The 19,675-nt window shown below is 43.6% G+C and overlaps 1 protein-coding gene across 2 annotated transcripts in view; it reads right to left on the bottom strand.

The window, feature by feature from the left end:
- Nucleotides 1-6,049: 6,049 nt before the first annotated feature.
- Lrpprc (leucine rich pentatricopeptide repeat containing) overlaps nt 6,050-19,675 on the bottom strand; it is a 96,426-nt gene continuing 82,800 nt past the window's right edge. For both annotated transcript variants that reach the window (XM_045137369.1, XM_004660130.2), the window contains 7 exons: nt 17,301-17,502; nt 14,556-14,695; nt 14,298-14,413; nt 11,481-11,555; nt 8,866-8,950; nt 7,306-7,448; nt 6,050-6,204 (listed from right to left, as the gene is read on the bottom strand). In XM_045137369.1, coding sequence (XP_044993304.1) covers nt 6,148-6,204; nt 7,306-7,448; nt 8,866-8,950; nt 11,481-11,555; nt 14,298-14,413; nt 14,556-14,695; nt 17,301-17,502 — 818 coding nt within the window. In that variant the 3' untranslated portion in view covers nt 6,050-6,147. The remainder of the gene's footprint in view (nt 6,205-7,305; nt 7,449-8,865; nt 8,951-11,480; nt 11,556-14,297; nt 14,414-14,555; nt 14,696-17,300; nt 17,503-19,675) is intronic.

Genomic DNA, 19,675 nt, shown 5'->3' with positions numbered 1-19,675 from the left:
GGGACTCCAGCCACTGCAAATGAACTCTAGAAACATGCGCCACCTTGTGCATCTGGCTTACGTGGGTCCTGGGGAATCAAACTGGGATCCTTTGGCTTTGCAGGCAAGCACCCTAACCACAAAGCCATCTCTCCAGCCCCTACTTTCTTTTCTTTTCACTTTTTTTTTTTTTTTTTTTACGAGCTAGACAGCAGAAAGGCCAGGCCTGAGCCTTGGCATGGGAAGTGGGTACTATTTCTGGAGCAGAGGCTCTGTATACTGGCTGCCCATACAAAGACCACACACACAATCACATCCCAAGACTCTGATTCAGTGGGTCCAGTATATATATATATACATACATACATACATACATACGTACACACACACATATGGTTTGAGAGAAAGAGGCAGACAGAGAAGGAGAGGGAGAGAATGGGCATACCAGTCACTGCAAACAAACTCCAGATGCATGCACCCCCTTGTGCATCTGGCTTACATGGGTGCTGGAGAATCAAACCATGATCCTTTAGCTTTGGCAGACAAATGCCTTAACCTCTAAGCCATCTCTCCAGCCCCGGGTCTAGTGTTTGTTTGTTTTTTTTTTTCCCCAAAACCTATGAAATTAATTTTTTATTTCTAAAATGTGCTCTTGGGCTGGAGAGATGGCTTAGCACTTAGACCCATGTTCAATTCTCTGGATCCCATGTAAGCCACATGCACTAGGTGACAAAAGCACGCACCTATGAGCACCAGGTGGCACACACACGCCTGGAATTCGATTGCAGTGGCTGGAAGCCCTGGCGTGCCAGTTCTCATTCTCTCTCATAAAAACAAAACAGGAAGCTACTCTTGTTCCTGTAAGGATTATTTAAGGCATAATCTTGCTGTCCATTGAGCCAGCCTACAGATCTTGTATTTGCTTTTGCTTTTTCTTACATTTTTTTCTTTCAAACCTCTTGATCTCGGATTAAACAGTTCACAGCAAAATATTGAAATCTATGTCGAATCCAACTGTTAATAGACTTAGGTCCAGGGGTTCTCCCAAACTCAAATTGGTCTGTCACCAACAGAGTAGCTTAGCACACCATGGGGAACTAGCTACCTTTGGGTGGATTCACCATGAGGCCTAGGGCAGAAGCCAGCCTCTGAGCCAGTGAGTGAGGTGTAGCAAACCACGGGCATTTTGCTTGTTGACCTGTGCCAATATTATCCAGTTCTCATGCCTATCCATATTTGTAAGTAGTCTGAACTAATCTCAATTTACCTACAATGTGTGTTTGATAAACTGATTGGTTTTCCACCTATAGTGGCCTGGGTATGGCTGGCTGTGTTAATTAGTGGCAGAACAAATGCTCAGCAAGTTAGAGGTTTGTTTCAAGACCCAACAACAACAACAATAGAAAACAAAAGCCAAAGTAAATAATAATAATAAAATCTGTGGGCCAGGCATTGTAGTGCCTAACTTTAATCCCAGCACTCGGGAATCAGAGGTAGGAGGATTGCTGTGAATTCAAGGCCAGGGTGAATTCCAGGTCAGCCTGGGCTAGAGTGAGACCCTACCACAAAAACAACAACAACAAAAACACTCCAAAACAAACAAAACAAACAAACAAAAAAAAACCCATGGGACTAGAGAGTTGGCTTAGTGGTTAAGGCACTTGCCTGTGAAGCCCAAGGACCTAGTTTGACTTCCCAGAATCCATGTAAGTCAGAGGTACATGGTGGTACATGCATCTAGAGTTCCTCTGCAGTGGCTAGAGGCCCTGGCATATCCATTCTTTCTCTCTTACAAATAAATAAAAAAAAAATATGCTGGATGTGGTGGTGGTGCATGCCTTTAATGCCAGCACTCAGGAGGCAGAGGTAGGAGGATTGCGTGAGTTCAAGGCCACCCTGAGGCTATATAGTGAATTCTAGGTCAGTTTGGGCTAGAGTGAAACCATACCTCACAATAAATAAATAAACAAACTAAACAACAACTATGTCCATGCTAGGCATAGTGGCTAAAGTAGGAGAGTCGCTATGAGTTCAAGGCCAACCTGAGACTACATAGTGACTATATATATAGGTCAGCCTGGGCTGGAGCAATACCCTACCTCAAAAAAAATTATGGCCATGGTATAAAGCGACATCTGTGATCCTGTCACCCAAGGCAGCGCCAGTGGGCATGGGCAAAGTAAGCACACTGATGGGGGCTGAGCCACTCAGGACTATAGAGCAGGACGATGTCGTTTCTGAAACCCTCCATGCACACAAATAACTCCGACATAACATGACTGGCAAGAGGAACACATGGCCTGAACCCACTGACTTATTCGATAAGGCTTGTAAGTGCCCACCTGATAGGTCTGCAGAGTACTGTCCTTGGAGAGGGCAGAAACAAATGAAAAATTGAAAAGCCCGGGGCTGGCCTGGTGAAGACGCGAGAGATGGATGGGTCTCGGCCCCCAGCCTTCGCCCACACAACAGTCCAGTGGCAGCAGAAAGTCTATAGTTGGTGAAATGCCTTTACCTGGATGTGTTTCCTTCCTTCGTGCAAAAAAAAAAAAAAAAAAAAAAAGAAAAAGAAAAGTGCCTGTTTTGGACTTGCTAATGCAGCCATTTTCTTTATTTGTATTAAGGCTGCATAATGTGGGCTTTGTAAAGTCCGCAGGCCTGAAAGCAGGATACATTTCTAATGGAAACACTCCCACGCAAGACTGTACAATAGCAAAGCGACAAATTACCGTGATTTTGTACCGCCTGCTGTTATCAGCGCCACCACACTTGAGGAATGCTGCTTGCACTTAGAAATTCGACAAACATTGGTTTTTCAGAAAGGCAAATATTAACTGAGAATTGTGCACAAAGACATGAGAAACGCACGCAGAATACACACAACGCAAACTTGAGAAATAAAATTATACCGCTAAGAGTAATTCGCAACATAAAGCTCACTTATAATTTACAGAAACTCATATGCTCCGTGATTATCCCAAGCAGTTGGTACTGGATTAAATGGAAGAAAATATTCTTACAGTGTAAATGTCCAGAAACTGAGAACACTTGTATTAATGTGTTTCATTTCTGGAACAATTTAAGAGTACAATTTGACTTTTTTTTTGTTTTTGGTTGTGTTTTTGTTGTTGTTGTTTTGAGGTAAGGTCTCACTCTAGCCCAGGCTAATCTGGAATTCACTATGGAGTCTCAGGGTGGTCTGGAACTCACGGAGATCCTCCTACCTCTGCCTCCCGAGTGCTGGGATTAAAGGCGTGCGTCACCACACCCGGCACAACTTGACTTTTAACTGACTTTAAGCAAATTAACTCATTTTTGTATTTTTCTGGAAAAAAAAAACACTTGAGAGAGAGAAAGAGAGAGACAGAGAGAGAATATGAATGAATGGGCATGCCATGGGCTCCAGCTACTGCAAGCCAACTCCAGAAAACATGCACCACCTTGTGCATCTGGCTTTACATGGGTACTTGGGAATCGAACCGGGGTCCTTAGGCTTTGTAGGCAAGTGTCTTAACCACTGGGCCACCTCTGCAGCCCTCATTTTTCGTATTCTTAGTCCTAGATGTGACTTACTGCTGTGAACCTGGAGCAACTCACTTCCAGGTTTTCTTATCGTAACAATCAGGCAGGACGGGTGACTGTTGTAATCTTGGGTTCCCAGGCCTTGGTGCTGACGACATGAAGAGATGGAACTCACTATAGTCAATCCAACCTAAGGTAAGTGCGTTGCTGGCCTTTTACAGGTCGGGGGATACAAACTGAAGCCAAGAGCCAGGCCTGGGGCTGGGGACACGGCTCAGCAGGTAAGGGCACTAGCTTTGTAAGCATCCACCCAGAGGCAGGTAACCCCAGTCCTTAACTGGGGCTCACTGGCCAGCCAGTCTGGAAAACAGGGAGCTCTGGGTCCAGTGACTAATTGTGATGATGGTGGGGTTGGTGAGTATTCCTGAAGAGGGCACAAATGCTAATGTGTGTGAATTCCTGGTTATCTGTGGGGTTCTACCATGGCCCCCTGTGGCCCTTAGCAGAGGGTAAACTCCCATTCATATTCAGTGGCATCTGACCATACATCCAAGCTCTATTTTCTGGTATTTACCATCCTTGTCCCTTCAGAGACCTCAAATGGCTTCCCTGGTCCTCCACAATTAAAAAGATATTTAACAAGGAAACATCGGCTCTGATGGAAGTTGCCACACAACACATTTAAGACTGACTTTCTTGGAGATGGTTTGAAGTCACCATGCAAATATTTGTAACATAAAAATGAATCCGGGTGTGGTGGTGCACGCCTTTAAATCCCAGCACTCGGGAGGCAGAGGTAGGAGGATCACAGTGAGTTCGAGGCCACCCTGAGACTCCATAGTGAATTCCAGGTCAGCCTGGGCTAGAGTGAGACCCCAACTCAAAAAAATAAAATAAATAAAATAAAATAAAAGGCAGCAGCTGAGATATATGAAGTTTACTTTATTCTGAGAAACTCACATCAAAATTATGTTGGATTTCAGTACGTATGTAATCCTAATGTGGTTTCCTAAAGGTCGCAAGTACATGCTTTAGAATTCCCGGTTTGCTTATCATTTGAGTGCAATGTGTTCATAGTTGATTTAGAAAGCATTTGTAAGCCCATCTCGTATATGCAATTATTACAATTTAAATGTTAACATCCAACAGGTGACAAGTATGACGACGGTAAGTAAGGATATTGGACTGCACAGTTCTCATATTTAGAACGCTAGCCAGGGCCTTTTTAGTAACGCCTCACCCCAGACGTGCCACACTTCTTGGTTCCCTCCACCAACCTTGTCTCTCATGCCTTTGGCAGGCAGGCCCCTGGGCGCTGGATGGGTTCCAGGAAACACAGCGAATCCTGCCCCACGGGGACCGAGTCAGCACGGCAACTGAGCAGCAGCCGTTAGTCACCAAGTTCAAATGGACCAGGAACACAAAGTGGGGATAATTCTCAAATAAAAGCCTCAATTTTGTTTGGAAATTCATCACCTCATCCTCAAATAGGGAAACATTCCATATTAAGACAACCTAGGGCTGGAGAGATGGCTTAGCGGTTGGTTAAGCGCTTGCCTGTGAAGCCTAAGGACCCCGGTTCGAGGCTCGGTTCCCCAGGTCCCACGTTAGCCAGATGCACAAGGGGGTGCATGCGTCTGGAGTTCGTTTGCAGTGGCTGGAAGCCCTGGCGCGCCCATTCTCTCTCTCTTTCTCTCTATGTCTGTCGCTCTCAAATAAATAAATAAAAAATGAACAACAAAAAAAATTAAAAAAAAAAAAAAAGACAACCTAGCAATGATCAACTGTCTCAACTATTAAGAAATTGTTTTTTGAGGCGAGGTCTCGACTATCCCAAGCTGGCCTTGAAATCATTAGGTGGCTGAGGGTGACACTGGAACTGCCTAGGCCTTGCCAGTGTTTCATGCAAGCCATCGACCAATGAGTTCTATCCAACACTACATCCCCAGGCTCCTTAAAAAAGTATTTTTGTAAAATATAATATATAGGTTCTAACAACACGGGAACCAACATGGGCTACCTTCCAGTTTGTAATTTGATTACAAAGTGTATTTGACTTGTTCCTGTGAGAACTCACGGACTTCCGACTTGAGTTAGAGTTACGGGCCTGGTATAGGGTGTAACTTGTGCAAACAAAGTCCTAAAACCATAACCAAAGTCATGGAAAATCGAAGACTCAGTTCGAGAGGCTTCTCTGCACGGAACCTCACGGAGACCATGGCGGCAGGAGGGCGGAGGGAAGCGTGCCCAGGCTGAGGGCGGGTGGTGAGCTTCTCACTGGCAAATGAAGAGTGCTGTGTCTGATGGCTCTTGGTGGGTGCAGCACATTCCAAAACTAGAAAGAGGGGCTGCCCTATACGAGGGACTGCCACACCCATTTATTATCTCTAACCATTTAAAGATGATGCAAAAACCCCAGACTGATATAAAGGAGGAGCGCCTGAAGCTCACACGCCGTGGGCCTGAAAGAAGGTGACACAGGTCACAGCGTAGACATCATGAAGGTGTTGAACAGTGTATTTTACAAATGCCAAATATATAAACAGGGTAATTTTTATGTGTTTATTTTTTCTTCTCAAATACACCTTAGAAACATTTAGACACAGGTCCACAAATGCACAAAGAACACAGCAGCGCTCGCTCATTTCACGAAGAGCTCTCCTTTGCTTCCTTCAACTGCTTTGCATAAAATTCAAAGCTTTCCTGTTCAGGAGAAAAAAAGGGAACGTTACCAGGAAGAAGTACTAAACTTGAAGATCACAAAGCAGCACAAAGTGAGCACCAAGACTGATACGGCCCCAACGCGCGACATTCCCTCCAGTTTTGTCCAGCGGTGAGCTCTAAAGCCCCAGTGTGGAGCTGCAGTTAGCACCGAGGAACTCTGTGTGCAGGGCCATGTTGGTACAGCATTCTCAGCTGGGTATGGAAGGCATCGGATGTTTCAAATGGCTCTGTGGTTAAAACACTTGCCTACAATGCCTAACAGCCCGGGTTTGATTCCTCAGTACCCACATAAAACCAGGCGCACAAAGTGGTGCCAGGCCGGGCGTGGTGGCGCACGCCTTTGATCCCAGCACTCAGGAGGCAGAGGTAGGAGGATCGCCGTGAGTTCGAGGCCACCCTGAGACTCCATAGTGAATTCCAGGTCAGCCTGGGCTAGAGTGAGACCCTACCTCGAAAAACCAAAAAACCAAAAAACAAACAAAAAAAACAAAAAACAAAAACAAAAACAAAGTGGGGACAGCATCTGGAGTTTGTGTGCAGCAGCCAGAGGCCCTGGCACACCCACTCCCATATTCTCTCTCCCTCTTTCTGCTTATAAATAAAAATATTTAGTCAGGTATGGCAGCACACACCTTTAATCCCAGCTTGGGAGGCAGAGGTAAAAGATTACTCTGAGTTCAAGGCCACCCTGAGACTATATAGCTTGGGCTAGAGCGAGACTCTTCCTCAAAACACCAAAAAAGACAACCACATTTCCTAGATAAAGAAATAAAACCCAACTTATTTTAAACGAACACGTAACTAACTGATAATGTTAAAATATTGGGCCATTAAATCCTACCTCAAGTGGAAGTAACCAGGGAAATGCCCCAGGTCATTGGGCACCCTGCACTGAAACCCAGGGCCCGGAAGGCTCTGTTCTTCAGTCACAAGAAGGCCACTCTACTGCTCAGGACTGAGGCCTTCTTTGCAGAGCTCTAACCCCGTGTAATTAAGTACTCAGCCCCCACGGGTGACGTGCTCACGAGGCAGACCCAAATCCGAGGAGGTATCTTCTCCCCTTATTAAAGACACACTCACAGGGGGCTCAGTGAAAGGCACAGGCTCTCCGGCACTCTTGAGCAAAACTGCATAGCGCTTTAGAAACAGGTCATCCAGTTTCCTGTTCTTTGATGACAAATGTTCAAACAGTGCTTTAGCAGATGTGACATCTTTGTCTAGGACTGAGCAAGTGAGAGAAGAAACGTATTAGCTGCATACAAGACAACCAGCTCGCCGCCACAACCTGCTGCTCAGGGCTCCTGATTCCTCCAGCAAGAGGCCGCCCAGAGCCCCACCTGCCCACCCTGCCCCTCCTTGTTCAGCACCACTCCCCAAGGGGGAAGGAAGACGACAAACGTGACAGCCACTTACAGGATTTTCAGGTTATACATGGTAGTTAAAAAGACTATGCGTTCTCAATGATAAGGGAATAAACTATGAGATGATCAGGGATCAGACCATGGTACCCTCGAAAGACAGCGAGAGTGATGTTTAGTGGAGTTGGCCAACTGGCAAAGTTTGCCCAAAGTCAGTTTCCCCTGTGAAAACCTTCTGCTCTTCTCCCAAATCCTTTGTCTACTCCTATCAAGGCCTCAGTCTACCTTCTAGAAAGCTGCTGGAAAACTCTACCATTGTCTCTTTTTCTGCTGAGGTGTTTTTTCCACCTAATAAGGTCTTATGTTGGTTACTTAGGAGGTCTGTGATCACAGCTGTGTTTATAATGCAGCGACGCCCTCATGAGAGTGGAAACACAAAGAACCAGTTCACTCTGACTGCCTAGTCATTTGCTCTGCCAAAAATAAAATCAGAAGAGCAGGGGCTGGAGAGATGGGCTGGCAGTTAAGGCGTTTGCCTGCAAAGCCAAAGGACCCAGGTTTGATTCCCCAGTACCCAGGTAAAGCCAGATGCACAAAGTGGTGCATGTGTCTAGGGTTCGTTTGTAGTGTGGCTGGAGGCCCTGATGCGCCCATTCTCTCTACTGCTCACTCTCTCTACCTGTCTCTTTCTCTCTCAAGTAAATAAATAAATAAAATATTTAAGAAATCAACAAAGTAGCTATTTATTCCACATTTATTGCAAGCAAATCAGTGGGTAGCAGTTAGAAAAGTGACCACTAAGATTTGTCTTGATGAAGGAATTTTCAGACTGCCTCTCTTTCATAAGTGACTGTCCGGCAATGAGGGGACCAAATGGTTCAAAGACTGTAATTTCAGCTGGATCTGAGGTAATTCTTGGACACTGTCTAGTTAAGGCAGGGGAAGGAAAAGAAAGGAGGCAGAGATGCAAGCAGGTGCCTACTTCATGTTGCCTTTCGGGTGCAGGGCCCTGGGGAGACTCACTGGGGATCTGATATGGGCCCAAGTGAATGTGACGTCTTTCTAGGAGCGTGGGATTCTACCTCGAATACCTGGACTGCTCAGAAGGCACCTGATGTTATTTTCCGGTGTTAAAGTTCTGAGTAATTTTACATTTTTCTTATAGTCTGAAAACACATTAGAGCTGACTGATTTCTATCTGAGATTTAGAATGAGAGTTGAAAACACAGTTGACTATGGCAAACACATTTAAGTCCCTTGAACGATACAGCATGTTCATTACCGTAGCTCTTCATGGCACAACCATATGCTTGTTCCTGTTCCTTTAACTCGGGAATCAGTTCTAACAGAGACTTCAGAACTGGGGCCTGGAGAATTAAATACAGGTAACATTGCTATCAAGTCAAAGGAACAATGACCTAGACCATATCACAATAGTTATGCCAAAACCGCCCATTCAATTTAATTTTCATGTCCTGTGTATCTCATCACTTCATACGGATTCAATAAATTACAGCCAAGACAAACCAGTACTTTTCAGAAATTAATGACATTCCTTTTACATTTCTATGAGGATTTTCTAAAATATCTAAATATGTCTTAGTATAATACTCTAAAAATATTTAATTTATTTATTTGAGAGAGAGAGAGAGGCAGGGGAGAAGAGGCAGCTAGGATAGGTGCCCACTGCAAATGAACTCCAGACACATACACCACTTTGTGCATCTGGCTTACATGGGTACTGGGGAATCAAACCTGGGTCCTTAGGCTTTACAGGCAAGTGCCTTAACTGCTAAGCCATCTCTCCAGCCCTAAAACACATCATTTTAACAAAATGTGAAGAATTCAAACGTTCTAAAAAATTTTCTCAAAAAAAAAAAAAAAATTTTTCTGTTTGTCACATAAAGACAGTATTCCCAAGATGTCAATGGATTTTTCACTTAATTGCTTGGAGGATCATTGTACATGCAGTTATGGTCTTATTTCCTTATAGAGAATTGAGAAGCTACCCTGATGAATACCCAAGGAATATTCTAGGAACAACCCCCCCCCAACAATACCAAATAAAGCGGCGATTCATTTTTAATTATTTATGTCTGTTCTCATGTCACCAGAAGCAAAAACTGGTTTAACGAACTATTCTACTGTCAACTAAAAGGGCATTGTAGCTGACACTTTAAAAATCCTGGCTACTTTTCTTTCTTTCTTTTTTTTTTTTTTTTTTAGCATATTTATTTAGTCAAACTACACCTTCCTGAACGTGCATGTTGAAAGTCTTCTGGGAGAAATGCTCTAAGCAGGTAGTTAGTGTACACTTCTTATCCCACTCTCTAAGCAAAGCAGGAGGAATCTGGCATATGTAGACTGACAAGTACTTTTAAAATTCTTTCCATCTTTCCCAAAGGACTGGGGACTGAACCCAAGATGTACACTAAGCACATGTTAGACTTCCAGCCCAGATTCTTCTTAGTACGTGCACTCCTTTGTGTGCACATGTATGCAGGCCGGCAGACGGCAGTGGATGTCGTTCCTAAAGGAAACTGCTCTACCTCTTTGAGACAGGGTCTCTCACGGGAGAGGAGCTCAGCAACTAGGCTAGGCTGGCCACTGAATCCCAACAATTCTGTTTCTCCCTTCCCAGCACTGGGATTACACAGCCCAAATCCTTACCTGTGCCAAGTGCTGGGATTAATGATCACAGTTTATAAAGCACTCGACAGGAATATATTTGAAAGGGAAAGACAAACTAATTTCTAAAAGTTGTTTGTCGTGCGCACATGTATTGACTCATTACAAAGCACAGTTACATAGGTTAGGAAAAAGTTAAGTATTCAGGTAGGGAACAGTGTGAAGATGAGACCTCCTGTGGTTTTGTCTAGAACAAGCATCACAACTGGCGCTGTCCGAAGTTTCATTGAGTTCCTGGTACTCACCAGATAAAGTCAGAGCTAGGGCTGGAGAGAGGCGTTGGCCTGCAAAGCCAAAGGACCCAGGACCCACGTAAGCCAGATGCACAAGGTGGTGTATGTGTCCTCAGTTCGTTTGTAGTGGCTAGAGGCCGTGGAGTGACTACTCTGTCTGCCCCCCCCCCCCCAAACAAATAAATAAAAACCAGAGCTGAACAAAAATTTGGACTAAGCTTTTATTCTTTTCATTAAACCTCAAAAATAGGGACTGGGGCTGGAGGGATGGCTTAGCATTTAAGGCATTTGCCTGCAAAGTCAAAGGACCCAGGTTCAATTCCCCAGGACCCATGTTAGATAGATGCACAAGGGAGCACAAGCATCTAGAGCTTGTTTGTGGTGGCTGGAGGCCCTGGCGTGCCCGTTCTCTCCCTCTCTCTTTCTCAAATAAATAAAAAAGCAGGACTTGGGGGCTGGAGAGATGGTTTAGCAGTTAAGGCTAGAGGCCCTGGCACACCCATTCTTTCTCTTTCTCTTACAAATAATAACTAAAACATTTTAAAGAATAGGACTTGGTTGTGTTTTATACACATATTCATATGCTCTCACTCCCCCTCCTTTAACACTTAAGGCAAGTGTATGAATGAGGACATTAATTCGGGAGAACACTCCAAGTTTAGAGCCAGAGCTCGTCCACCTGGCGCTCCTCTGCTCTGGCTCAGGAGCAGGCAGCAGGCCGGAGCCAGGGCAGGGCTAGCCTCCCTTGGTGGTGCCTCTGCGCTGCTTAGTGCGCTGCGGTGACTTCAGCGACAGAATTCACCCTCCAGTCCCACCGCCCCGCTGGAGGCTCTCAGCCAGAGAACCGCGCCAGCCCGACAAAGCAGCCGGCACGGGCGGGCCCGGACTTCAGTCTCCGGTGTTCTTAGGTGAGAAGCTCTTGCTAAACCCTACTGCCGAAGCCTTCTAGAACCTGCTAGCAAGCAAAGCGAAGTACCTTGTTTGGCTGCTGTGAAGTCCTCAGACAGAACACCAACAAAATGGAGGTTTGCTCGGCAATGGCACCACATCGCTAAAAATTAAAACATTATTCAGTCAATGAGGGTTTCTGGTAAACACGCAGATCAAGGTGAGCATTTCCAATTAAGAAAGTTCACAATAACACACGAGTGTATCATTACCACCAGGAGGGCCCAAGAGTCGACTATTTTTTTTAGGGCGCGCAAAGGAAAACAAGTGCAAGCTATGCCAAGGGCTGGTGAGTGTGGCCTTGGCATTGCAGGTATGAAGTTTGTTTAAAAAGAACAGAGAAAATTAAACTAATGCTTCCACAACCACAGAACAAGGTTTAGGACTGCACAGAAAGAGGAAAAAAAGAAACACGATTCCTCTCCAATTATACTGCCAAGCATTCACAAGTGAGCTAGGGATCATAAGGTTAATTATACATTTAATAAGGTGTCAGGGAGATAACTGCTCGTTTCTTTATAAAAATTAAAATGTACAAAGCAAGTTCTCTTTAAAGTATAATTACCTACACTTATGCATACAAAAGGACTGATTTCAATCTCTCTATTTTATAAAAGGCTTTCATTGCAACAGACAGCCAGTGCTTGAGAAAGAGACAAAAGTTAAAGTAAAAAGAAAAGTTTATATGACAGACCAGATAAATCAAGTGTCTATCCAACCTCAGATGCTTTAGTCAAATCAAATATGGCAAGACAATATTTTAGTTTACGCTCATCATAGATGTCACTCTCGCAAGTTCCTAAAAGCACATTGTTCTTTCAAAGCTTTAAAACACTGTCAATGTTAAAACGGGTAGTACAGAACTTCTGGTGACTTACAGAACATTTGCATTACAAACCACTGTTTTCGACATCTGGGCAGAAAGTGCTCTTCATGAAGGCAAGAAGCATCCCTGACTCTCTGACAGGCAGGTGAAGGACGGACGGTAAAGGTTTGGCATATGGGATGTTGTCGGTCAACACGGCAGCAGTGGAGGCAGCGGGCCGGCCTGTCTCCTGCCCAAGTACTGGTGAACTTGCTTTCTATATGGGACCATGAAGACTGTGTCCCAGGACAAGCTGGCACAGGAAGAACCAAGCGCCCCTTTTTAGGGAACTAACTATCAAGAGTGTGGTCAAGGGCTGGGGAGATGGCTTGGTGGTTAAGCTCTTGCCTGTGAAGCCTAAGGACCCCGGTTCGAGGCTCGATTCCCCAGGACTCATGTTAGCCAGATGCACAAGGGAGCGTACGTGTCTGGAGTTCCTTTGCAGTGGCTGGAGGCCCTGGCGCGCACATTCTCTCTCTCTCTCTCTCGCTCTCAAATAAATAAATAAAAAGTAACAAAAAATTTAAAAAAAAAAGAGAAGAGTGTGGTCAAGTGAGCAACTAGGCAATTGTGTGCCTGCATCCCTGCAGGTGCCCAGGTATGTACATGTGAAGAACATGCCAGAGTCCGGTCCTTTCAAGACGAAACTTTTAATACCACAGGAAACAATGTAAAACAATAAAAACATTCCTGGAATTCCCAACATAAAGAGGCCTTTTTGGGCTGGAGAGATGGCTTAGCGGTTAAGCGCTTGCCTGTGAAGCCTAAGGACCCTGGTTCGAGGCTCAGTTCCCCAGGTCCCACGTTAGCCAGATGCATAAGGGAGGGGGTGCACGTGTCTGGAGTTCGTCTGCAGAGGGTGGAAGCCCTGGCGCGCCCATTCTCTCTCTCTCCCTCTATCTGTCTTTCTCTCTGTGTCTGTCGCTCTCAAATAAATAAATTAAAAAAATTTTTTTAAATAAAAAAAAATAAAGAGGCCTTTTTATATGAGGCAGAGAGTAAATGAGCCCAACAGTAAAAGCCTTAGCAGCAGACTCAATTTCCATCATATATACAAACATATATTATCTGTTAACCCAAAGAAAAATGTTCAGGAATTCCTTTTAAGAAAGAGTGCCTTGGAATTTGCAATCCAGCTAGACAGACTTGAAGGATCCGTGTCGGAGCTCTGGTGAAGAGGTATATCGTCACTTTCCTATCTCCTACTTCAGATAAGGCACTGCTGGTAGGAATTTAAGTGAGTTTAATAGTATTTACTGCCAGAAATTGGCCCCAGCCCTCAACCTGACACAGGGAGTCTACACAAACACAGCCGTGCGCGGGATCCCGGGGACTGTTTGACTGCCGCCTGCTGGGAAGGGGCTCCCGGCGGCGCCTGTTTGTGTACGCTGCCAGCGGCGGCTCCATCAGCTCCGCTCTGTGGCACTTGGCAAGGCCTTCTATTTAGTGCCGTTAAAAATGGCATGAATGCAGTTGTCTCCTTCCCCGAAGATTGCTAATTTAACTGAGAGTGTGGGCCACAGAGACCTGTATTTGTCATTTAATGTGTCTGAGATACATAAGCGAATAGAAAGCAAATTCAACTCTTAATAAACCTTGAATAAAGTGCTAAGACTGTTTGAGTATTCAAGTGAGAAGCTGTACTTGAAAAGCAAACATTTCCTACTTTTTGTTTGCAAACTGTGTTGCCATGGTGACGCACAGTCTTTAGAGCATTAAAGAAATTAAAATGAAATCAAAGGAATGGTGGTTCTGCATTACCTATCTGCAAGAAACATTTGTCTTTAAATCACCTCTGACAACTTGTTTCCCCCTAAGCCCTCATTAATTACAAGGGTATTTGAAGTCCTATTTGGTACCTTTAAAACCCTGTGGCCTGCAGACGAGCTCCTCGGGCACCCGTGGTGCCCACTGAACTCCAGCGTCCTGTTCCCGGACTCTCAGTCTGCGTCTCGCAAGCCCCCGCTCCCGGGCGCTTACCTGTAGGAGAGCCCTGGCATCACCTGCCCTGCCTGAGTCCAAAAGCTGAAGGAAGAGATCCGTGACAGGTTTGTAAACGGCAAACTGATTGGCCAATCTCTCTGCCATGATGCTTACTGCCAAAACAAAGCATAAGGGACACCGCTCATTAACACTGGGGTATGACTCACCTGCTGAAGAAATCTGGGCCAGTTCATAAAAAGCAAAGAAAAAAAAAAAAAAGAGTTCCATGTTCCTTAACAGAAACTACCAACTTACACTTTTCAAGTGCTGGTTCTATCTGCTCTTCTATTACTTTTCTGAATAGGTAAGTCAAGCCAAAGTACTGAGATTCTACGGGTTGAGTCTCTGAAGTAAGCATACTTTCAATATTTTCTATGGCAGCATCAATGTTATTGCTGTAAAAGAAAGTGAAATAAACCATAAGGAAGTATTTGCTTTTATGACATTGAAGCCAGTTTTAGTTAAATACTTTGAGACCCACTTGTGCAAATATTCATGTAAATATTTGAGGAGAAAAAGGAAATGCATTTATGATTAACCAGATTTTAAAAATGGCCAAGTAAAATAGATCCAGTCACATTTAGTTGTCACAGCAGTTGCTCATTTTGCTTCATAATGGTTGAAAGTGGGTACTTTAAGTTTTAGAGACACGATCAAACCACATTGATAAAAATTAATTGCAGTAACTTGAATATTTGATTTGTCAGCTCCTTACATGTGAAATGAACTTATTTCAATGACTTTTTTCTTTGAGGCAGGGTCTAACCTGATCTGACCTGGAGCTCATTCTGTAGCCCCAGGCTGGCCTCCGACTGTGCGACCCTCTTACCTCAGCCTCTTGAGTGATGGCATTAAATGCATGCATGACCCCACCTGGCTCCCATGACTATATTTTTGATTAAGCTAATCTATAAATGATACTTTGCAGTTATGATATACTTCAAATCCAAAAGTCAATTTTATGTTGAAATAATTATATTAAAAATAAGAGCTCTTGGGCTGGAGAGGTGGCTTAGCATTTAAGACGTTTGCCTGCAAAACCAAAGGACCCAGGTTTGATTCCCCAGGACCCTTGTAAGCCAGATGTACAAGTGGGTACATGCATCTGGAGCTTGTTTGCAATGGCTGGAGGCCCTGGCACGCCCATTCTCTCTACCTGCCTATTTCTATCTCTCTCTCTCAAATGAATAAATAAAAATAAATAAAACTGTTATAGTCCATTATTATAGGTGTCAGTTAAAATTACTTAATAGTGAATAAAACCACGCTTTCTTCATCATATACAACTATTTATTTTGTAATTAAAAATTCATCTAGTTCTTACTTGGTTCTAACAAGGCAATCACATTTTGTTACTAAAGGGAAAATCTGAAGTTCTATTTTGAAGAAATAGTTTAAAAGTCTGCTGTCAGGCTTTATAAGCGATTGCCTTTAACCACTGAGCCATCTTCCCAGGTCCCTGCAAAAGTCTTTTAATATCAGGTCACACTCAATGTAGTTAGGGTAACTACTACAGAACTTGCTCCTCCAAAGGCATCAAGAAGACCAACTCCATAATTATCCCTATGATCCTTTTATGGAGGCAAAGGCTCACTATGAAGGACAGCTCAGCCTTAAACTTGTGATCAGCCTGCGAGTGCTGACATCAAGTCCATGAATCTTTAACCTGAGCAAAGTACTTTGCTAGTGAGGTTAGTAAGAAGTCTCGGGCTGGAGAGATGGCTTAGTGGTTAAGCGCTTGCCTGTGAAGCCTAAGGACCCCGGTTCGAGGCTCGGTTCCCCAGGTCCCACGTTAACCAGATGCACAAGAGGGCGCACACGTCTGGAGTTCGTTTGCAGAGGCTGGAAGCCCTGGCGCGCCCATTCTCTCTCTCTCTCCCTCTATCTGTCTTTCTCTCTGTGTCTGTCGCTCTCAAATAAAAAAAAAAGAAAAAAAAAGAAGTGAAGTCTGCACATTCTTCTAGAGTAGTGAATGGCGACAAAGACCCCAGAGGTGGTGGGGGAAAAAAATCAAGACTGAATACCTTCTATTCTTCTGGCTATGATTGGCTGAGGAATAGGAAATGCTTTTTTTAAAAAAAATATTTGGGCTGGAGAGATGGCTTAGCAGTTAAGTGCTTGCCTGTGAAGCCAAAGGACCCCAGTTCGAGGCTCGGTTCCCCAGGTCCCATGTTAGCCAGATGCACAAGGGGGCGCATGTGTCTGGAGTTTGTTTGCAGAGGCTGGAAGCCCTGGCGTGCCCATTCTCTCTCTCACCCTCTATCTGTCTTTCTCTCTGTGTCTGTGTCTCTCTCAAAAAAAAAAAAAAAAAATTATTTATTTGAGAAAGAGAGAGGCAGATAGAAAGAGAGGCAGATAGAGAGAGAATGGGCATGCCAGGGCCTCCAGCCACTACAAACGAACTCCAGATGCATGAGCCCCCTTGTGCATCTAGCTTATGTGGGTTCTGGGGAATCAAACTAGGGTCATTAGGCTTCACCGGCAAATGCCTTCCTTAACTGCTAAGCCATTTCCCCAGCCTTTTTATTTTTTAATGCTAAGAATATAATCCAGGGCATGCTGAGCAGGTCTTGTACCAATGAGCTATATGCTACAACCCTAGAAATGCAGATTTTTAACAAGCTAGCTAGGCCCTTTGTTTCAAGATATGCTGGGACAGTGTTAAGACTCTCAAGTATTATGTGCAGAAACATTTGGGCAGTAAGGGTAACATGTACACATGCGTGTATATTTCACACTAAGTCTGTACATGTGCACTTGTGCATAACATACAGTATACACATAAACAGGGAGAGCTACTAACTGTGCGATCAGTTTTATGAACGATCAAAACTTAAAGATAAAATCCATTTTATTATGTAATTCTTTCTGTTAATGAGTAATCACCAATTACCAGTACTGAAAATTTCCCTGTAGTTGACATCATTTCCAGAGACAAAAAAGAATTTTCAGGGTGATATCTGAGATAGTGCGCAGTCAAGAGGACTTGCAAACACTCACTTCTTCATTTGTGCCAAAGCGAGGTTGTTGATGAACACCATATGGGAGAGCCCGATGGAGTCCAGTCCATTCACCATCTTCTGAATGGCTTCTATGCTTTGCACGTCGCCCTTCATGGCAAATGCCTGGATGAGGCGCGTCACAGATAGTCTTGAAGGGATCTGCTCTAGATCCAAAACTCTTTTCAGAGTTGTTAAAGCCACTGAAATAGAAGAGCAAAGGGTAGAGCTTCTCTTATTGACTCATATTGACTTTAATGCATCTTGAAACCAGCTTTTAAATATAAGCATTGAATAGCTATATGGGAAAAGCTGTGAGTAATTGATTGTAGATTACAGAAAATATTAATACTCCACAAGAAACCTAAAAATGACTTATTTGACTGTCAGGTATTGGAAAACAGCAAAATTCCTTCCTTCCCTCCCTTCATTGCCTTCTTTTCTTTTCTCTTTTTTTCTTTTCCTGAGGTAGGGTCTCACTCTAGCTCAGGCTGACCTAGTATTCAGTATGCAGTCTTAGGGTGGCCTCCAACTCATGGCAATCCTCCTACCTCTGCCTCCCAAATGCTGGGATTAAAGACGTGTGCCACCATGCCCGGCACAAAATTCCTGCATGTCAGAGAGTAACAAATGTTACTGACAACATGAATTCCATTCAGGGTAATATTACTTGATTATTTTCAAGGAAGTTTAAGTTCAGAGAGTTACAAATAAGGTAGTTTTTACGTATTTTTTTAAACAACTTACAAAAATGTGTAACTTCCCTTCACATTCACAGTTTCCTAGAACTTACTAACTCAAAGACCACATGATTATCAAAACACTTTTTATATCATAAACACTGTAAAGATTCTTTCTTGAAAATGGTTCAAACAGAATGCCAAACATAGGAGCAGCCTAGCCTTTCACACTAGAAGATTGACATGATTACACACATGTTCCTTGAAGCTATTTCCTGGCATTCACTTTTATTCAATTTCTATGGCTATGGTCAAGGGTGTTTTGTTTGCTTAAAGGCTCACAATTCTAAATACTTGATAATGAAGAAACGTGGAATGCCCTTCGATGGCAATGACTCCTGTGGAAGTGGAGTGAAATCTTGATATTTAACAAAGTGGTAGCTAGGAGGGGGTGCAATAATACTTAGCATAACAATCACTATTAACACTAGTGAAGAAAACTCTATGGTTTAATAGTAATTACAGCCATGTAAGCTAGACAAAACTAAGACTCTCACAGCGGCTCTCAGGAAGAACAGCTTATCTTTCACAGAAGAATGGAAAAGGGTAATAATTAAGCAGCCTATTAAAAAACAATACAGTAAGACACGATCAATTTAGTCTTCATTACTGAATAAATTATTATAATTTCAAATCTATACAATCCAGACCACTGATTATCAATTATAGAAAATAGAAAATAGTTGAGAAGCATACTCAATAGAATTTTACAAATCTATATGACAGATGGTGGTCAGTAATGGATAATTAAGCTCGAATAGTATCTAAGAATTTTGTTACTGAAGTTCTTCCCACTAGTGGATTACAATAATAAAAATAAGATGAATGGTAATAACCTGAATTTCCTAAGCATTTACTCTGCTTGCTGAACATGCACACACAAGGCACAGAATAAGAATCTGAACAGGAGAGCCCACTGTAGAGATGAGCGACTGAGACTGCTTTCCCAGGACCAACGCTGTAGTGCTAGCTACCAACCTGGGTCTATTTATTCCAGGGTTACATAGAGGGGTTTAATGAGAGCGTAGGGGAAGGCAGAATAGGTTATTGCGTGTCCCTCAAAAGGGATTATGAGATTCTATGCTTCATATTCTCAAACGGAGCCTGCCATCTTCGCAGTTAATGACTTCAAGGACGCTAGGGGTGGTATTCATATCAATATGTCTCCTTAAGTCTTTTCCTACCGCTACTCACGTCCAACATTTTCCTCAGTTTCTCCCTAGTGAGACTGTGTTTCCTGCCATGTATCAGCTATAATGTTCCGCAACAGTACTGGGTTATAAAATTATTCTAAGCTTTAAAAATTAGTTATTTATTTGAGAAAGAGAAACAGGCAAATAAAGAAAGAGAAAATGGGCATGCCAGGGCCTTTAGCCACTGCAAACACACTCTAGATGCATATGCCACCCTGTGCATCTGTCTTACATGGGTACTGGGGAACTGAGCCTGGATTTTTAGGCTTTGCAGGCAACCATCTTAACCACTGATCACTCCAGCCCTACTCTGAGCTTTAATATGCTTCTAAAGAGGTATTATTTGCCACATGAAAGGTAGTTGATTAAAAAGAGAAGGCAGCCGGGCGTGGTGGCGCACGCCTTTAATCCCAGCACTTGGGAGGCAGAGGTAGGAGGATCGC

The sequence above is a fragment of the Jaculus jaculus genome, chromosome 18 (assembly GCF_020740685.1).
Source record: "Jaculus jaculus isolate mJacJac1 chromosome 18, mJacJac1.mat.Y.cur, whole genome shotgun sequence".
NCBI classification, from domain to species: domain Eukaryota; kingdom Metazoa; phylum Chordata; class Mammalia; order Rodentia; family Dipodidae; genus Jaculus; species Jaculus jaculus.
Note: the sequence above shows the minus strand (reverse complement) of the source record. Positions and strands in the feature narration are given on the sequence as shown.